We start from the raw sequence: 20,782 nt of genomic DNA, 5'->3' as shown, positions 1-20,782 counted from the left end.
ATTCATTTTTAACATATCTTGAAAACAGCTAGATCTGATAGGAAATACCATGTCAGGATTCTTTCATGTAATATTTTCTCTTTATTGCTTGACCCTCAACAAAGTAGGAATTGTAATAAAACACTGTGTTTATTTCACCTTCTCCCACTGCTTGTGCGTACTGGATGTCCAGAGCATAACCATGGGCTCATCCAAAGGCCAGATCATGGGCTAGAGTAGGGGTCTCAAACTCAATTTACCTTAGGGCCAGTGCCAGTCCTCAAATCCTCCTAGCAGGCCAATAATGTCACTGAAGATGGTGTTCAGAAAAGAAAATGTTTATATTGTATTTTTTATTTCAAATTTCTTAGAAATAATAAAACTGTCATACAACTTTATACAATTCTTCGCCTGCCAGACAGTTTTTAGTGTTTGCCAGGCACCTGGCAACGCTTCAGTTCTGTCAGTTTGTTGATATTTGGCCTCAGTGACTGAGCAGTTGAAACCTTCAGGATTGCAGCAAGGTGGGCATCAGACAGTTGTGTTCAGTATTTTGACTTGTTTATATTCATTGTGGAAAAAAGTGACGCTGCCTCCATGGCTGACTCTGCCCAGGGACTAGTGATGGTATCTCTGTCCCTCTCCCTCAGCTAATGGGAGCTGCGGGGGGCAGTGCCTGCAGCAGACATTGCTGGCAACGTGTCTGCATGCGTCTCTCCTCCGTGGGCCGCAGTGGGGAAGTTCTCGGGCCGCAGATGGCCCACGGGCTGGGACTTTGAGACTCCAGGTTAGAATCTCTGCTGGGATGACACCACTGAAATCAGTGGAGTTATGCAAGCAGAAAAGTTGGCCTCAAAAATGCATAATGATACACTTTGACTAGCGGCTGATTTGTAGAGAAAATATTTCTGTAGTAAGATAAGAGGGCTTTTTATTTAAACACTGTTATCTTTATAGTTGTTGTTCCACTTAGTGTTAATTTACACTGTTGTTATTTTATGACTGTATATACAGCAGGGACCAAGAGAACAAAACATACAGGGCCAATTAGTGGGAGCATATACATGTCCATGGGCAGGATTGTGTCCACAACTGTGCTACGGTAGAAATAAAATAAAAATCTGATCTATTTTAAACAACGGAAGAAATATTTCCTCAGCGTTTTTAAAAATATTCAACTGCAAACAATCAGGACCAAATCCTGACTCCTCTGAAGTCAAGGGGAGTTTTGCCATTGACTTAATTGGGTACAGGATTTTACTGTCATTGAAGGACACACATTTTTCAGAGCATGGGTTCTCTATCTGGGCATTGTGAACAGGTCTAGAGGTCTCCTTTTCCAAAACCTTTTTTTCTGTTGTAATGTTTGGGTGGAGAAAGCTGAGACCTGATTTTCTAGAGAGTGGCACATTGGTTGTTTGTGATTTCCACTAGGTCACAGAGAGTAAATTTTACCCTGGTATAGAGGAGCAGCACAAAGCCAGTTCATCACTCGGGTCCTCGTGATGGTGGTTTCCATCCTATCAATGTGCTTTTGAGGGGCCTCAGTACATCACAGATCAACTCATAAACTATTGCAGACTGCCACAGAGAGAATGTGGCCAGTCTTTTCTGGACAAAGATGGTGTCCAGCTAACACCTAATATTTGAAGGGTAAACCCAGGGCAATCTTCATTTACCTTAACAAATGCATTTTAATTTTATGACTAGCTGACAGAGTTCTTCTCTTCTGAGATAAGTAATTTATTTGGGTGGGTGAATAAAATACCTGTGGTTTTTATCATCATTCTTATCATAGGAAAGGGTGGGTAATGATGTTGTTCCTACGCTGGTAGATTTTTTAAAAACAATTTTGCAAAACTGTTACATCGTATGATAGAACTTTTTAGCATACTGGTATACGTACTGTAATATATTTTATACACTTAAGTTCCTTGTAACATGAGACTTTGCGCAGCATTGGGCTATTAAATTTTTGCGGAGCATATGAGTGAAACCTCTGAGAGTTTGTTTGTGAGAATTATAGTATCTGGTTTGTGGATTAGTGACTTTCTATCATGTTATTTTGTTCCATGAACAAACAGCAATCATACACTTTCACTCTGAATGACTTCTGTTGTAGATTAAGGGAAACAGGAAAATCAATCTAAATACATCTGAGTCCTGTCACTGCAGCTTCTGAGTGTCTTGTGACCGCTAAAGAATATATAGTCGTACAGCCCTGTGAGGTGGGGAAATGTTGTTATCCCCAGTTTACAGGAACTGAGGCACAGAGAGATTAAATGATTTGTCCAAGGTGACACAGGAAGTGGATGACAGAATCAGGAATTGAACCTGGATAGCCCACGTTTTGTTTTTTCTTTTTCTTTTTTTAAGCAATGTTGTTGTGTTTTAATGGGGGGAAAGAATCAGATGAATGTTCTGACTAGCACTAGTAGTAATGTTGCTGCCCAGGGAGCTGTAGAGGCACTATCTTCATAAGAATAAGGGCTGAATCTGCTGTTTGCAAAATTCCTGCAAGAGGGACAGCTGTGAGATACGCAGTATGGCAGCCCCATATCCATTGTTGACCTGATAGGAGCAAACATATAGTCAGAAACAAACAGTATTGATTGAACAACTTATACGGTACATAACACAACTATGGAGAGAATGAAAGTGGCTGTTAAAGAGAAAGAAGTAACATGAGATTGACTCTCACAAGTCTCGAAGTACCATTAGATCACCAGAAGATGTTCCCAATAAGAGTAATTACTGTTCCATTAGTCATCAGTCATTAGCAGTAAGTATCATTGAACTTTAATCTGTTTCCGATAAAGCAGATTTTTCAACTAACTGGGTCTCCTTTTTAAATTATATGTGATTTTTCCTTAATTGATTCCATATTCGCGACTTGCCCTTTGGACAGGAGGCACATTTGATAGGATAGATTTAAAAAACCAACCAAAAAGAAAGTTTATATCAATTAATTTAATTAGATTATATTAACTAGCACTAACACTATGATTGGGACATTTCATCTTGATGTTGTTTGTTCTACCACACAGACGTTATCTGCCAGCACCCTGGCATTTCAAAGAACTCTTCTTATTGCAAAGTAAATATTTCAAAATTATTTCCAGTTGTTCCGTTTTATATTTTTCTCACAGAGAGGACCAAGAAGAGACCTCAGCTATTCGAGTTGGCTTTGTCACCTATAACAAAGTTCTTCATTTCTTTAATGTAAAGAGCAACCTAGCTCAGCCTCAGATGATGGTAGTATCGGACGTTGGAGAAGTCTTTGTTCCTTTGCTGGATGGTTTCCTTGTCAACTTTCAGGAATCACGATCTGTTGTGAACAAGTAAAGAAATAATGTTTTATATTTGATTATGAATTGAATATGAATTTTCTTCATTATGGCTTAAAACAAATAATGATCCTTCCAAAAAGTCAGCCAGAAATCACTGGAGAGATCACTACCTTGAAATAAACTGGATTATTCTGTATTTGTTTTTATCTGAAAGTCTTAGAGGCAAGCAAGCATTTAGAAAGCTTGTACCCTAATTTTCCAGTTCTGAAACACAGAAAAAAGCTGGCCTTTTCAAAGCTGAGATAGAAGGCAAAATTTACCCCATGTGTGAGAGAGAACACAATGTACTGGACATTGCTTACAGAACACTGGAAAAGGGGTTGGAGCATTGTGTAGTATACTGCATGTATTTCACTCCACTGATATGCATGCTACAAGCTAACCATGATCTTAAATTCCTGAAGTCGTCCTAGTACAGTTACTCCCCAAATTTAAGCTACTCAGTTTTTTAATATTTCAGTATCATGTGTGACTTGACATTATTTTATAATTAAATTTAAAAGTGTACATTTTGTAAAATTTAAAATCCAGAGAGTTTTATAGTGGCTGGACAAGTACTCCTCGTTCTTTTAAAAATTTCTTTGAATTTTATTTTAATGGAAAGCAAGTTATTGTGTAAAAAGGCTTGATATGTTACAGATTTTTAGGTATTAACACAAGTATTCTAACTAGCTGAAACACTGATCCTTTTTCCCTTTCATAGCTTGTTGGACCAGATTCCAGAGATGTTTGCAGACACTAATGAGAGTGAGACTGTCTTTGCTCCTGTTATCCAGGCTGGCATGGAAGCACTAAAGGTTAGAATGTTCCTCCATGTGTGAGAACAAAGTCTTTATTAGGATAAGCTACAAAAATTCACTTTGCTAATGACTTTGCCAAATTCTCCCACAAATTGCAGTGGGAAATCAAAAGAAACCACGGATAGTTTCCAGAACTTAGATTCCATTGACCAGGACAAGCAGGTGAATGATTGACAGACACCTGGGATGGGTTTCAGCACAGCTTTATTAATTATATCTTGGGGACGGGCACTACATTGCCCACCCCTGGTTCTCATGTACCAGGTATTTAATTGAGTCCAGTAAGAATTACTGGGCTTTTACCACAAACCAGGTAGACCCTCCCCAGTCTATCTCAGGAACTCGGCTCAGTTGTGAAACTCTTCCGCCCATCACACCTCCCACATAAGGGTGGTGGAGTAACCCACAGGGCTGGGTGGGGGAACCTCTGTCCACAAAATCTTCAGACGACTCCTCCACTCTGAGCACTAGGTCCAATTGTGCATTCTCAAGGCTCATTTACCTCTGGGCGCTGGCCCTGTTAGCCTTTACTCACATTGGACAACGGCTGCAAGTTGTGATGAGTCAATAGTCATAACAGTGTGATATGAACCTTGTATCCCACTGTTTCTAACCCAGATGTACCTCCAGGAGGCTGCCAGAAAAGTGAACAAAAACAACCCACTGGACTACAAGCCAGTTTGGCCCAATGGAAAAAATTCCTTCCTGGCCCCTAAAAACAAGGGGTCAGTCAGATCCCCGCAGCATCATAAGCGGCACAGCTATAAGGGGAGGGAGGGAGGGAGGGCTGGGCAGCTAACTGGAGAGTTTTGAATAAGAGGCTTTAGAAAAGCCAGGCTTAGCTTAAATAGGTGGTTGCAGGGAACATAGCAGCCAGTCAGCTGGCCTTGCCTCTTTTGCCCAGCCACTGGCTTAGCAGAGAACCAAAGTGGGGCTTGAGGGAGGCAGCAGCCCCTGCCTCCTTCCCTACCACACGTGTGTTGAACTTCTCTCATTCCCTGCTGGCCAGTGTAAAGACCTCCCCCTGCTAAAAGCGGTATTCTAGCAGCACATTCAAGCCACTATACCAGGGGTCAGCAATCTCTGGCACGCGGCTCGCCAGGGTAAGCCCCCTAGAGGGTCGGGCCAGTTTGTTTACCTGCCGCGTCCGCAGGTTCGGCTGATCGCAGCTCCCACTGGCCGCGGTTCGCCGCTTGAGGCCAATGGGGCGGCAGGAAGAGGCACGGGCCGAGGGATGTCACAAGTGAAAGAAATAAACAAAAATAAACTAGGTACAGGCACAAGAATTAGAAACCTAGTAATGAATTCACTTTATAACAGAGATCAATCTGGACCCATCTGGAAACTTCTTGTGTACATTTATTCAGCAAGTCATCCTATTAGCCATGTAGACTGTTTTTCTTTGTGTTCCTATATCTGTAACATCCCACACTTTTGACATTCTGTTCACTTCAGTGCAGAACATTCCTATTAGAATCTAACTGCTGTTGTCCTGCCAGCTGTTAGCAATTATTAAAATGATCATACTGACTATCTTCATAAACAGGTGAAATGGAAGCTTAGGTAAAATTTTGGCAGAAGATTTATGGTGGTGCTGGTGGTGAGTTAGTTGAAGAATATAGAAAACTCCTAAATTCCTCAGTATGGTATGAGGTCATTTTCTTAAAATGTACCACCTATGCTAGATGCTGAATTAATGGACTTAGCGAAAGAGGGCCAGATCCTCAGCTGGTGTAAATCAGCATAGCTCCACTGAACTCAGCATAGCTTTGCTATCTTTCACCAGCCAAGGATCTGGCACAATTTCTTCTGTGTACACAGACAGCCCATATTGACTTCCCTACAACCTATGTGCATCTGGCCTGAGTTGGAAGGACCACCTAAAAAGGTTTTTGTTTTTTTCAATTTCAGCATCCATTCAGTCTTTGTATTCTCTGCTGAGACTTCCGTCAGGGTGATAGCTTTGTGTGATGCCTGGACAGCACAAGGTTTTTTCTGGCTAGCAAGGTATATAAATTTACAGGATGAATACAAAGAATCTTTAAAAATCTGGAACACCATAGCAACCCTTCTTTTAGCCTAACTGTTAAGTTTTGCTCATATATTAAGGTATCCCATGAGCAAAGTTAGTCTATTGTCTTCACACCCTTTAAAGATTCCTTGACTTCAGCCTGTATTCATATACCCCCAGTGATCCAAGAAGAAAAAAGTCTCTCATTCCCTGCAACATGATTTAAATTTGAAGTTAATTATTTAAAAAAAAAAAAAATCTCCAGATACATATGCATAACTTTAATTGATATTATTCAAGTGGAGAAAAAAGAATTGAGAGGGGGCCAGCTTCTTCTGTCCTTGTTCACACACAACTCTGACTGCAGTGGGACTCACTCGTGCATAAGAAATACAGAATTCACTGTCTGTTTATCCTTTATTGCATCGTTATTTAACATTTATATTGCAGTAGCACTTTCTATTTAACTCATGGGCATTAAAAAAAATTAAATTGACAGCAGTCTGGGATATGTATTGTTAATTTTGTCCGTCAAGACTAGATTCCTATGTAGAAATTACTGTAACCCCACATATGACCAGACATGTCTATGTTAGATTAAGCTATTTATGGATATTAAATTCCCAGTGATATTCTTTTGGGATTTCGGTGCCATGAAGAGTTAAGTCTTGAAAGAAATGGACAATTTAGCTTACGAGGATTTAGGAAAAGTTTACACTTTTGTTTACACAAATGCTTGAAAATTAGGTTCATTTGTTTATACCAGCAGCAGAATAAAAGGTTGTTATGGTCTCTTTGTGACAGGCAGCAGAATGTGCTGGAAAGTTGTTTATCTTCCATTCTTCATTGCCGACTGCTGAAGCACCAGGGAAGCTGAAAAATAGAGATGACAAAAAACTGATCAATACGGATAAAGAGAAGGTATTTTCTATTTAGAACTTACAATGAATTGAGAAGAAAATTGCGATGATTTTTGTTGTTAGGTTTCTTCAAAGAATGGAGTAAATTTCAATAGCTGCATATTACTTACTTACTTTGATAAAATGTATTATGTTTCCATCATCCTGGTGCATGAGCACTATTTATCTAGTTAACACACAATGTCAATCCTAAATCAACAACAAAGTGATACTGCCCTAAATCACCCCTCTCCACCATAAATGAAGCCTGCACAAGTAAAAAAGCCATTCACTTAACAAGGAATTTTGGTTACTGTTAGCTCAGTGCTTTTGTTCCCCAAAAACTTATGTGGAATCACAGCATTCTGAGGCTGTTTCTAGAGCAAAGATGACCAGATAGTGATTGGCATAGGTTTTAGGATCCCTGGCCTAGTTCTCTACCTTAAAAGTTGAACTTCGGTGCTGTCTGTACCTGTCCTGGGCCCCTGCGTGACACCTCCTTTCTAAATGGCTGTGTGCGCACTGGGGTCTGAGGCACCACAAGTCCTAGCTTCCACAATTTGGTAGGCTCTGGGATTCAAAGGGTTCCACCCTCCATTGTGAGCCAGGCTTCCCAGCAACACAAAAGGAATGTGCTCAGTATTAGGCCCCTGTCATTTGAGACAGGCAAGGAAGGGGCATTGTTTCAGTCTTCTTGGCTGCAAAAAGAGGGCATCAAGAAGCGGAGGAATGAAGCTGGAACTCGGACACCTTGCCTGCTTCTTGCACCCTCCTATGACCAGACCACAGTCATGCTCCCCTTTCACAGTGATATATGCACCTACACCCAACTGCGTATCCTTTCCACTCCCACCCCATCCAACTCTCTCACACTTCCACACCTTCCAACAAACCCTGGTCTCCACACAAGTTTTGGTTGTGGCACCAGATACTGTTGCAAAAATGCTCCTATGCTGGTTAGTATGGATCATCCCTCTCTCACTCCATTTGTGAGCAGGGCCTACACTTAGCTAAAAATGGAGGACCAAATTCTGCTCTGCTACATGCATGCAGCTGCCACTGACTTCAGTGGCTTTCAAGCAGTTAGTTTAATTGTATTAGCTGTGTCATTTTTAATTTTTCAAGTAGATGGTTGAATTTTGACACATTATCAACAGTATCTTAGGTGATGTCCAAAGAGAAACTACCATGACTTTTTTTTTAATTCTCTGCAGATACTTTTCCAGCCGCAGGTGAATATTTATGAGTCTCTGGCCAGAGATTGTGTGGCTAATGGCTGCTGTGTGAATCTGTTCCTCTTCCCAAACCAGTATGTGGATGTAGCCTCCATGGGTCTTGTCACAATGTACACTGGAGGAACTCTTTACAAATACAACAATTTTCAGGTAAGTGCTAACAAATTCCCTATCTGTCAGATTAGTTGCTAGGAATTTACTGTTTTCTTTCCATTATAAAGCAATGTCTAGTCTAGTCTAGTCTAGCATAAAAAATGAGTGAAGCTACGGAGAGTTTGTGTGTCTCGCAAAACTTGGAAATGACAAGTCAAGCTCAAGTTTAAAGACTTTCAAAAACATCTTCAGTCTCACTTAAATACATTAAGACATTTGAATTCATTGACTTCTGAGAAGGTACAGCAATTATTGTTGAACATCACAAATAAAAATGCTTATATCCAAAAGGAAATGAACATCCTTTGGAGAAAAACGAGAATCTAATCATTTACTCAAAAAGTTGTGGGTGTTTCCCAGCCATGACAAGACCAACGTGCTCAGGATTCATGTCCTTCAAGTAAAGCAGTTTATAGGGTGAAATTCATCCCAGTGTAGAGGGGACTCATATTTGAGAACCTCTCTGCTCAAAACTGATCTGCACATGCATTTTCTTGCTGACCAAGCAAGAAACACACACAATGTACACAGTCCTGGCTGGGGCCTTAAAATCCATCCTCCAGGCAGGGAATGTCAGTGCAGCAACTCAGTAGTAGTCAATGGAATGTACCCTGTGAATCAGGGTATCCCTTTTGGGAGTAGAGGAATTCTAAATGTCCGAGATTGTAGGAATGTTTACTGTTGAACTGGATTATGCTTGCACATCCTTGTTTCTGTTCAAAGGGACATGCAGAACACTGCAGATGGCTCATGTTTAAAGACTACAAGTAAAGAGGATGATGTTTTATATACACATCCATTTAAAAACAAACTGTGGCATTTTTTGCTGTTTGCTGCCTTCCAGTGGTGGATGTCAGCTTTGGTTTTGATTTGTGTTTTTAGGTACATTCTGACGGTCCCCAATTCCTGAGTGACCTCAGGAAGGATATAGAAAAAAGAACAGGATTTGATGCAATCATGAGGGTTCGCACAAGTACAGGTAACAGTACCCTTTTGGAATGAGAATTAACTTGAGTGCACGTTTCAGTTTTATGTCACCATATTCATAGTTTCCTGGAGAAGAGAATTGTTGAGCACTAACAAATCATATTATTTTAAATAATTACATGTTGGAAATTTTGTACATGTTGTTTCTCTGATGCCTCATATTATTTTACACCTTCGGGGCACTTTGCTAGAAAGTAGAGGTTGAGGTCTACCTGCAAAAAATGTACATGCCTTTACATTTGAATATGCAGAGTTCTGCTTGTGCATGAAATTAATCTGCATATACAAACGCAGATTCTGCTCATATTACACACACCTTAGGAGCTAGGTTTTTATGTAAACCACTTCTATCAACTGTTGTGCACCCACTTGTTCCCAGGTTTTGTAAAATCCTCTGTTGTAGTGAAAACTTGTTTTTTTCAGACAACTATTCTACCTACAACTGTAGGTATTCCAGGACCAGCTTTAAATAGAGCAGGTGCTCCGAGGGGCACCAACTCTTCTGTGGATATTGCAGCCCAGCACCAACTCTGCAACAGTCCTTCCTTTACTCTGGCTCAGCTGCCAGATGGGGAGAGAGTCTTCTGTTACCATGCCTCTTTTTGGCAGTGAAACCAGAAATGCCTGGCTACCAGAGTACCTGGGGCCTCCCAGATATTGAGGTCACTCTAGTTCCACTCTCATCCTGCAAAGCATATTGAACATCAATAAAAATGGGTCACTTTAAAAAAAAAAAAAAAAATTACAAATAAAAAAATAATTTACTTTGATTTGTTATCTGCCTCCAGGTTTCAGGGCCACTGACTTCTTTGGTGCCATTTACATGAACAACACCACAGATGTAGAGATGGCAGCAGTAGACTGTGACAAAGCAATAACAGTGGAGTTCAAGCATGATGACAAACTGAATGAAGACAGTGGAGCCTTAATTCAGGTGACAAACGTTAGATCTGCGTCATTCATTAAATAATGTGCAAGATTTATTTTTCAGTAATAATAAAATACCTCCCACTCATGGGGTGGAATATGACCTGAGCCAGGCATAATTTATACAAACTCAGCGCAGTCTTGCCAGTGACTTGCTGCCAATTAAGGTTCAGAGGCATGTTTTAATGAACAACAAAGTAGTAGTAATGCTATTCCTATACACCTTAAGTAGAGAAGGTAGAATCTGGCTGTAAGTGATTGGCCTAAGGTCATGCAAGTAGTCTATGGCAAACCCACATCTGAGTCCTAGACCTCTGCTGTAGCCATCATCTGCATGTAAGTATGACCCCCTATTAGGAAACTACGGTCTTTCAGTCAGACTCACAGCCACCTGGCATCTTGTTGCAGGACACCATAATTGGCTGGCCCATAAAGCTCAAAGTTCTTGCAGCCATCTGTCAAGTCATTTCCTCACATGAGGCCAGGGAATTAAGTTCCCCATAAACTTCTGCCAGTGCACCATCCATGGACTCTTAGCAAACACTTCCCAACATGTCAACTTGCCTAGTAGTTGTGGTGGGCACGAATGGGGACTCAGCTGAAACTTCTAAAATCCATTTCATGTTTGACTTCAGCCTGTGTTTGACTCCAAAGGTGAATCTTAGCATATGAACCCATTACTGTGCCAACACCGTACTCACTTCTACATTTGTTTCTCATTTTAATATTAAGAGGTAAACTTTTTCATAGATTCAGATTACTTTGTTTAAAAGCTTGGTTTTTAATTATAAAAACAATTATAAACATTATTTAAAAATTGTTTTTAATTATAAAATAACTTCCAGATTTTTTTAAATATTTCTCATCCTTAAAGAAACCGTTACAGAAATAAACTACACTTGGACTAGGAGAGTATCATCTCCCAAACTCGATTTAAAATAAATTATGTGGAAACATTATTAAAAATCAGGAACTATTTGTAAACACACACAAACATTGGGTCAACTTCACTCAAGAAACTGATTTTCTTTGTTATTTCTCCATTGGCAAGGGTACCTTTTCCCTAGAGAAGAAGCTTAGAGCGTCTCTCCAATGCCTGGGATCCCCCAGTAGCCACAAGCATCGGGCATCCACGTGGAAACCTTTTGCCCAAGCTTCCAACTGCCTGCATCGCAACTCCTGTGGTAACCATGTTTACCAGGGACTCTGCCCACCATGAAATTGCATATAGTGCCCCCTCTCCTGCTCACAGAGTGGTTCTACAGCACAGTGGTGGAAGTTGTACAAGGTTATATTGCAAGTTGGGTTGGGTTTTTTTTGTTGTGTCTCTGTGTGTGTAGTCTAGCCCTCCTGTTCAATTCCATCCCCTTGCAAGACCCTGCCTGACCTAGTCTCAGAGGAGCCCTGTGGAGCCTCCCATGACAGAAGGGCTGTCAGATTGGGGGTAATTGGGAAGCATGTTCTGGAGATGTAGGACTTCCTCCCTGCCTGGATCTGCAGGCATTCATGGAAGTGGAGGAGGATGGGGATCCCTGTCAGGAGCCAATGGATGCACATCTAACGCATGTGAAATTAAATAGTTGTGAGTGCTCTGCTACCCAAGGCTGATGCCATCGCTGCATACGCTTTAGCACTAAAGTTAGTATCTGTTCCCAATAATCTATCAATGGGGGTATTCTTGGAAGTTTAGATTTAAAAGCTGATTGGGTTTCAGAATTTTCTGCCTTTAAACTTATTGGCGATGCCTGTGATAGTTACGTTCCTTAGATGGATGTATCCCCCAGTGTTATCAATGAGAAACTGTCACCAATTATTATAGCTGCTTATTCGTGACTTCTCTTTTTTAACCCCCAGAAAATGTGATCACTTATGATCTTCAAAGCTAAACCACAAAATTACCTAAACTGTTTTTTTTGCGGTTTTCCTTTTGTCATGCTCCTAGAAATATAATGTATGACTCAGTAGTTAATCTTTGGGTAAATACAGTTCCATAAAACATAACAGGCCTTGTGTGAAGTAATTTCCTAGGGCTATGGTACAATATTGACATTGGATGTACATTCCTTGTAGACTTTAATTTTACATCTCCATTTCAAATGGGAGCTGTTCATAAAGGGTCTGATCCAAGCACACTGAAGCTTTGGATCAGGCCCATAAAGAACAAAACGGTGAGAATTTCATTCATATTGGTGCATTGTGAAAAGCATTACAAGGTACAATATCCTGATTAATATGATGCAGGAAACGTGTTTGCCAAAAAAAAAAATCCTGTTCTCAGTTCCTTTCTTATTCCATACCAGTTCCCCTAAATACCATATTTAAACAAAACAGAATCAGATTCCAGTGCAGTAAATCAGAATGATAAAAATCTCTCAAGTGTTAGAGAACAGCTTAACTTTCTGAGACTGTCTTCTTAATCTTTTCCTCATATTCTTTTCCTTCATCCCCTTTTATCATGTGATGACAGCAATAATGTGATGCCACGAAATAGGCAGAAGCTATCTGACAACTATTCAACACATGTATTCATTTACAGTTACTTGCTGAAATGTTTTCTTTAATAAAGTTTTTCAAAAATTAAACAGTTAAAACCTTGTGACTTTCTAAAACAAAGTTGCTGCCAGTTCTTCCTGTTTTCCAATGATGTCATCTGTCTGTGGCGCCATGAGAGCAGCAAGCTTTTTAATCACTCATGTTGTTGTTGTGTAAATTTTAAGATTAGTTGCTTCTATGATGGGTTTACACATCAGTGTATTTACATTATGAATGCTGAGGAAATTGCTTCTATAGCTCATTAACATTTGATGAGTGTTGCTAGTCCAGCCTCGCATAAAGCATCTATTATTGCTGTCGTATGTTGAAAGTGCCAAAGACCAGTCGGTGGTGGGTTTTTTTGTTTTATATTAAAATAAAGTTAACTGTGGTGAAAACAAGAACTTCTCTTATCATTGCAGTGTGCTGTACTTTACACTTCGATAAGTGGGCAAAGACGACTCCGCGTACACAATATTGGTTTAAACTGTAGTTCCCAGTTAGCAGATCTCTACAAGAGTTGTGAAACTGATGCACTTATAAACTTCTTTGCTAAATCAGGTAAATTTATGAACTGCCACTTATTTTTGTTTTAGAAAAATATATATACATACAGAGCATGATTCTCCTCTAACTTACACTGGTGCAAATCTGGAGTTACACCAGTGTAAAACAGAGAAGAGGTTCAGGACCATATATTTTCTAAGCAGCAGACACAGCTGTTTGTATCTTGAATATACCTAGACAAAGTTCTTAAATATTGCTGAATTATTTGTAAGTCAGGCAGCTGAAACAGATACTGACTTAAAATAGCTTCAGAAATAAGTTTATTTTCTTTAATATTATATGCAGGTTAAATATGGGTCTCTGAAACAAAGTTTTTTATGTCTAATTAACTTTAGGATGATCTTTTCTTTATTCTGTAATTGTAGCTTTCAAAGCCATTCTAAGCCAGCCCTTAAAGACAATCAGAGAGATCCTGGTGAGTCAGACTGCTCGTATGTTGGCATGTTACAGAAAGAATTGTGCCAGTCCATCTGCAGTAAGCCAGGTAAGATCCATCCCAAGGGAAATGCTCCATATTGGAGTTTGTACCTAAGATAAATAACTAGCATTGCAAAAGCAGTGATGCCACAAATGAAAATTTCAGAGCAAGGTTTAATTTCCTTTCATTCTCCATAGGGAGTTTTTTCTCTTTACTTTTTTTTTTTTTTTTATAAAGAAAAGCAGTGATTGGTTACATTTGAAAGTGATGGGCTTTAAATAAGAGTTCTGACCGTGCATGGTATTTCTCATATCAGATATTTATAACTTATTACAACAATATGTAACCCACTAACCCCTCTTTTTGTCCTATGACTAAGAGGTGTTAACAGGCCACTTCACCTTGAATGGTTCCTTAGAATATGTGCTAACTGCTTATGCAAAACTAACTGTTTGACCTTGTAAGTACCTTCCCCAGACCTGAAGAACAGCTCCATGTAGCTCAAAAGCCTCTCTCTTACCATGTCGTCATGTATTTAGCAAATGGTAATGCTAACCACAGAGCAATATATAGATGAGAAGGGAAGTGCATTCCCTAGCTTGGGAGTTCTTCAGTGTTGCCAGCCAAAGAGAAGCTAGTCTAAAAAAGGTTTTCCCCAACACCTTATACCAATAAAACACTGATAACACACTGCTTGTTTATAGTTGCCAGCAGGATTTTAGTACCAGTGCAGTAACCAACCACACTCTGGAGTTCAATCCAGGTTAAATGAAAAGCTACTTTAACTTGTAAAGAGAAGGGTCATACTTTTCACAATACTGTGTGGTGTTCTACTCTGAAAGTAAAGTAGAATCATAGGATTGGAAGGGACCTCCAGAGGTCTAGTCTAGTCCCCTGCACTCATGGCAGGACTAAGTATTATCTAGACCATCCCTGACAGGTGTTTGACCAACTTGCTCTTAAAATTCCCCAATGATGCCAATTCCACAGTCTCCCTAGGCAAGTTATTCCAGTGCTTAACCACTCTGACAGTTAGGATTGAATAAGGACTGGGAATGGCTGAGCCATTACAAACATTGAATCTATCTCCCCTTGTAAGTATTCTCACACTTCTTATCAAACTGTCTGTACTGAGCTATCTTGATTATCACTTCAAAAGTTTTTTTTCCTCTTACTTAATTGGCCTCTCAGAGTTGGTAAGACAACTCCCACCCCTTCATGCTGTGTGTGTGTGTGTGTGTGTGTGTAAGACAAGTCACTTAATAGGTCTGTGCCTCAGTTTTCCCATCTAAAACTGGGTATTATATTATACTTCATCTCAGGGTTACATAATTAACATATATTTGTTTCCTTCCTTGAGGTGGAACCTAGCAATTTAACTGACTGCTGATTACACTCAGTAATAAGATTATAATTGTTGGTTTATTTAAAGCATTTATTCAGGTTAGGTAACTCAGTGCCCATTTATACATTAAGAGTGTTTGTAACCATACTGGCATTTTAAATTTTTTAAACTGATTTACAACAGGCTGATGTTTTATTCTGAGCATCACATTTTCATACAAGTATACCGAATACTGCATTCTGTGACCAAGTGCACATTAGAATAACATCCTGCTCATATTACCCACTCACCTTCTGGCCTGTTTGATTAATGTAATACTGTTCTACATCCTTCACTTACAAAATTATGGGGGGGGGAGGAAGCTGAAGTAACTACTTCTGCATTTTGTTAGTGCTTATTTACCGATCCCAAATACTTCTTTGCAAGCAGCTGCTTCAAATAGTCCTAAGTCAGCTAGAATAGCACAAAAATTATATTTCATAAATGACATCTTAAAAAATAAATGGTAAAAGATAGTATATGTAGAAGAAGCTTATAAATCCAATAGTAGATTGAGTATATTAAATAACAAGATTTGTCTTTCAGCTTATCCTTCCCGATGCGATGAAGGTGCTACCAGTTTATATTAACTGTTTATTAAAAAGTTGCGTGCTAGTTGGCAGACCAGAAATTCCAACAGATGAAAGAGCTTATCATAGGCAGTTGGTCATGTCTATGGATGTTGCAGACACCCAGTTGTTTTTCTATCCACAGCTTCTGCCAATTGTAAGTATACATTTGAAGTGAGTCTTTTCTAGTGGGGAAACACTATTTTTACAGGTTTTTCAGTAGAAGTGATAAGTGGCTCAGACATGCTGAATTAAATTGTCTGACCATGCATATGTGCACACATGCAGAGGGTTCTTTATATATTGAGTGATCCCATGTTGTAGAGGTACTTTCTTGCCTTTGTCTAGTCTTCAGCTGATCAAGCAGATTGAAATTTCAGTCAGTCAGATGAAAATGTCTTGAGAAAGTTACTGACCAGAAGAAATAACTACATAGCACTGAGGAAGTGAGACTGGAGTTTATAGCTATCTGTATATGCACAGATACAATCACTTTGGCCCAAATGTTTAGATAGAGTAGATGCTCTTACTCTGCTCAATAGATTGTTTCCTTCATGCTATTTATTTCTTCTAAATGTCATGGTTGATTAACAGCTTAATTGGAATTTTAAAAAAATCCTGAATTAGAGGCAGTGAAAGATGACTATCATTCCACTTATGCACAGGACAGGTAGTTGTCTTTCAGAAAGAATTAATTATTAGTAAGGGTAGCTCAGTGGCTTAATAGAAAATAATTATAGTAACAATTTATAAGAAGTTTTCTCTCTCTTTTCACTTTGAATTTGAAAGCACTTTGTGTAGTCATCTTAATAGAAACTCAGTCAGTGTCCCCCTATTGTGTCCCTGAAACAGCAAGAGGAGAGAATCTCTCTTTAAAGATGCATTTCAAAACCATAAGAATAGAAGCTGTACTACCTACCCCTGCCTAAGCTGAAATTGACTAGATTATTTTTATGTAAGGGGCAGCTCTACTCTGAAAAGTGACTGCATTAGAAAAGTATCAGAGGGGTAGCCGTGTTAGTCTGAATCTGTAAAAAGCAACAGAGGGTCCTGTGGCACCTTTAAGACTAACAGAAGTATTGGGAGCATAAGCTTTCGTGGGTAAGAACCTCACTTCTTCAGATGCAGGTCTGTTGCATTAGAAAAGGTGACTTCTTACCCAGCAAGATTTGCTTACTATGTGCATTCAAAGTAGTGCCTGCTTGCATCAGTGACGACAATAAGTTTTTACCACTGTCAGCCCTGCAGAGGCAGTACAACTATGAGAGAGTGAGCTGGGTACTCTTCTTGCTTGCAAATCATTCACAGGATTGTTAACCCAATTGTGTCTGGTTAGACAGTCAGTTACACTAATGCGCATCAATGTAGTACAGGTATAATTTAGCAAACCCTCTGGCATGCAGAATCTTAGGGGAGGTGATGTGTGAGCTAGAAAGAACACAGCCTGACTTCAAAAACTTATGAATTGAGCAAATTTGGAAAGGAGTAATTGAGATGTAATAAATGTGTTATGACCCTAAAATGCCCTTTTTACACTTTTTCAGAGTGTAACTCCTCATTAGCAATAGACCTTGAAGCTTCCTTAAGACATTTTTTTTTTCTTTAGTGTAACTGAATTTACTACTCTTTTTTCCCCTTGTCATGCAGCACACTATGGATGTAAAGAGTGATGCTTTCCCCACTGCGGTCCGTTGCTCAGAGGAACGTCTGTCTGAAGGAGGGGTATTCTTCTTGGCAAACGGGCTAAATATGTTCTTGTGGCTGGGAGTCAGTGCCCCACCAGAGCTTATTCAAGGGATCTTTAATGTGCCATCCTTTGCACATCTCAGCACCGAGGCTGTGAGTATATTGTGGGCGAGAGGGGACTGGGCTGCAGAAAACTTGATTTCTATATAAGTGGGAAGCCATTCCAAACAGTTACACAACTGAGGCCACAACTTTGGATTGAAAGAAGAGCGTAGGTAGTTTAAGATTCTCTCTCTCTCTGTGCTGGTCACCCACTGAGGGCACAGAAAGAATACTATGGTTTTCTTTTAGGATTTTAGGTGACCAGCAGCCACTGGAGAGTTCAAACAAAGGGCTGAAAATGAGCAAATACTTATGAATACATTTGATAAAATTGATTTCTAACCAAATAGTGAGTAAGGCTCTAATTCAGTTGCTTTGTCTTATGGGCACCTGTTGGTTTTTCCCATTGGAAAACTGATACTTCATTGCAGGCATACAGTTATTCATCTGTTTATCTCTGGCCACTGGTACATCTTCCTGTTTGAAATGGGAACTGGTTATGCCTTTCACAATCTGCCAGTATAATTTTGTGGGGTCTTGGAAAGCCTCTCCTACACAAAATATACACAGCCCTCTTAATGTTTAGTCACTAATGTTAGCATTGACTCTACTAATGATAGATGTGTATAGAATCATGTATAGCCATGTAACCATTTCATCACCTCTTAATTCTGTTATTAGACACTACTCCCTGAAGTGGACAATCCCTATTCTAAGAAGCTCAGATCAATAATGGATTACTTCCAGAGCAACAGACCTTACTCCATGAAGGTAGGAGAGAAGATGAGTTACTTGGAAAAACTAATTCATTAAGTCAGATTCCTCTTGTCCATAAAAAATATTTGTGCAATGCTGGCTTTGATTGGAAACGTATAACCTGTTCAGAAACCTTTATTGCTGCATGGGCTTTTGACTTCAGCAGGCTCTGTATCAGTGGAAAGGCCTAGCCAAGCAGATCCCTTTGTCGAATCAGGGCCCAGATATGTTCAATTTATTTTTTCTTGCTGGATAAGAAAGTGTAGCCATCTCCCAAAGGGCAGGCTTAACTCTGCTTCCACAGAAGTCCCTGGCTATTGATTTAAATAGGAGCAGAGTAAGGCAAATACTGCACACTTATTTTATACCACCATAAAGTAGTGAAAGCTTCAAGGTACGTAGCACAGTTCCCTTACAGAAATTAAATCAGGGTGATGTTTGATTATGGGCTTGCTTTTGAATTGAACATAGATGCTGGTTATTTAGGGCAAGATTTTCAAAGACAAGGGCTTAAGCTGTTCCAAAATATTTACACATGCACCCAGAGTGTCTGCAGTACTGTCATACCCAGTCACTATGAGGGTTCTTTGTTAGTTACATCCAAACTGAAGCTCATGTAGACATACCCATGCTAACTGATCTAGTTAGCTCACTTAAAATAGCAGTATGGGCTGCACCATGGCAGCCTGACTTCCCAGTGTACATATGTGCTTGTGCTGCTGCTAGCTAGATCTCCATGAGTTACAGACACTGCTGAAGTGAAGTAGTATACGTGGCAGTGCTCAGCTAAAGCACATACTGTATTTTCAGAGAAATAGTTTTATCAACAAAGCCTTGCTGTATCCTGAATAATCAGTATTTCTCATTCCAGCTGCTAATAGCAAAGCAACGAGAACAAGCAGAAATGCTTTTCCGACAATACCTGGTGGAAGACAAAAGTCTTTATGGAGGAGCTTCTTATGTTGATTTCCTATGCTGTGTCCATAAAGAGATCTGTCAGTTGCTCAACTAAAGGAAGCTTGACATATACTTCATCAGATATTCCTTCCATTTGGTGACTAACTCCACATAGTGTTTAACTAAGCTTTTCCTATGCTATTTGTGTACAGTTTCTAACTTCACATATTAGCGCTCACTTTCAGAGTATCTAGTTTACCTAGTAATATGTAGGAAATTCTGCACTCAGGTATAAATCTTTTGGGAGGGGCTTTAAAGAGTGCCTGTTTCTAATTGACATATGGGTTACATTTCTTAAATATAAAATTCACAGAACATTCCAATGTTCTCAATTATCTAATCTATTCTTTTTGCTATTCATGTAAAGTATACTATAACGGAGGAAAAAACTAGTTTTACATTGTGATGTTTAATCAACTCCATTAAACATCGAAAAATTTGCAAGTAAATATCCAGTTTGCAATAACATTGTTCAAGTGGGCTTGCGTGGGGGCCTGTTCCTTTTCTGGTTGTCACCATATGTTGTGTCGAGCAGTTGGGATCATTATATGGTCCCTTGTGTAAATCTGAATATCTACTGCTGCAGAGGCAAACTATCTAGGGCTAATGTTGGCTCACCTTCTACCTGTACCACAATGAAGCATGTTGTACAGGCAGCTGGTCCATCTCTGGAAAAGTGCCCATGATGAAATGCATTCATCCCTATCTCACACATCATGGCACTGTTAAAGAAAAGAAGTGTTACATGCTGAACTACTTCTGTTTAACCAGCTGCAGAGCTATAAGCATGTGTACACATGCCAGTCCTGATCTCGAACAGCCTATATGCAAGACTGCAGCCCTCTTAAGACACTTCACTAAAATGTTTACCATGGGAGTGCAATAGTAATGGTGAGCTAGGCTAACTTTGCACATGATTGGGGTGAGGAGGGGAAGGCTTCAGCAATTACACAGGGTCACTACTGAAGTCTTGATAGTTTGTGGAGATGAACTGGCTCTGTATGTAAGTGAGGCAGAGTGCAATGGTCTGCCTCCATTGACTTACATCCATGTGTGGCTAATCAAGGATACAGAAGTCTATCTACAACTGGTCCCATCTCTTTGGCTTTCCATCATGATCAGGAGATCTAGGTGACAGAATTTGGCCCATAGAAACTACAGTGAAAGAAGGGAAGAGTAGTAATAAGTACAACAAAAATTACCCTGGATGTGGCTGCTACTGTCAGTCTTTTCTTTAGTAAATGACTCACTTTATATTTACTAGTGTGTCTTCAATACAATAGAAAATTTGGTCTACTTACTATAAAAAAAAGTTTCTAATTCTGAAACCTTAACTATATTAATCAGAAATCAAATTCAGTATAGTCTGAATATTACAATCCTTATTTACCAACTGGAATATTCATAACTTTTAACTTAAGAAAAATTTGCAACACAACTGTGGTCTGAGTATTTATCTTTTTGAAACTC

The 20,782-nt window shown here is 39.5% G+C and overlaps 1 protein-coding gene across 1 annotated transcript in view; it reads left to right on the top strand.

The window, feature by feature from the left end:
- The window catches only part of SEC24D (SEC24 homolog D, COPII coat complex component), an 82,722-nt gene extending 63,355 nt beyond the window's left edge, over positions 1-19,367 (top strand). Inside the window, exons 11-22 of the mRNA XM_065405121.1 lie at positions 3,129-3,320; positions 4,033-4,126; positions 6,945-7,061; positions 8,254-8,424; positions 9,310-9,406; positions 10,203-10,348; positions 13,296-13,434; positions 13,806-13,924; positions 15,789-15,968; positions 17,459-17,650; positions 18,281-18,370; positions 19,227-19,367. Coding sequence (XP_065261193.1) covers positions 3,129-3,320; positions 4,033-4,126; positions 6,945-7,061; positions 8,254-8,424; positions 9,310-9,406; positions 10,203-10,348; positions 13,296-13,434; positions 13,806-13,924; positions 15,789-15,968; positions 17,459-17,650; positions 18,281-18,370; positions 19,227-19,367 — 1,678 coding nt within the window. The remainder of the gene's footprint in view (positions 1-3,128; positions 3,321-4,032; positions 4,127-6,944; positions 7,062-8,253; positions 8,425-9,309; positions 9,407-10,202; positions 10,349-13,295; positions 13,435-13,805; positions 13,925-15,788; positions 15,969-17,458; positions 17,651-18,280; positions 18,371-19,226) is intronic.
- The last annotated feature ends 1,415 nt before the right edge of the window (positions 19,368-20,782 follow it).

This window comes from Emys orbicularis, chromosome 5 (assembly GCF_028017835.1).
Source record: "Emys orbicularis isolate rEmyOrb1 chromosome 5, rEmyOrb1.hap1, whole genome shotgun sequence".
Taxonomy (NCBI): Eukaryota; Metazoa; Chordata; order Testudines; family Emydidae; genus Emys; species Emys orbicularis.
This window is presented reverse-complemented; position numbering and strand designations above follow the sequence as displayed.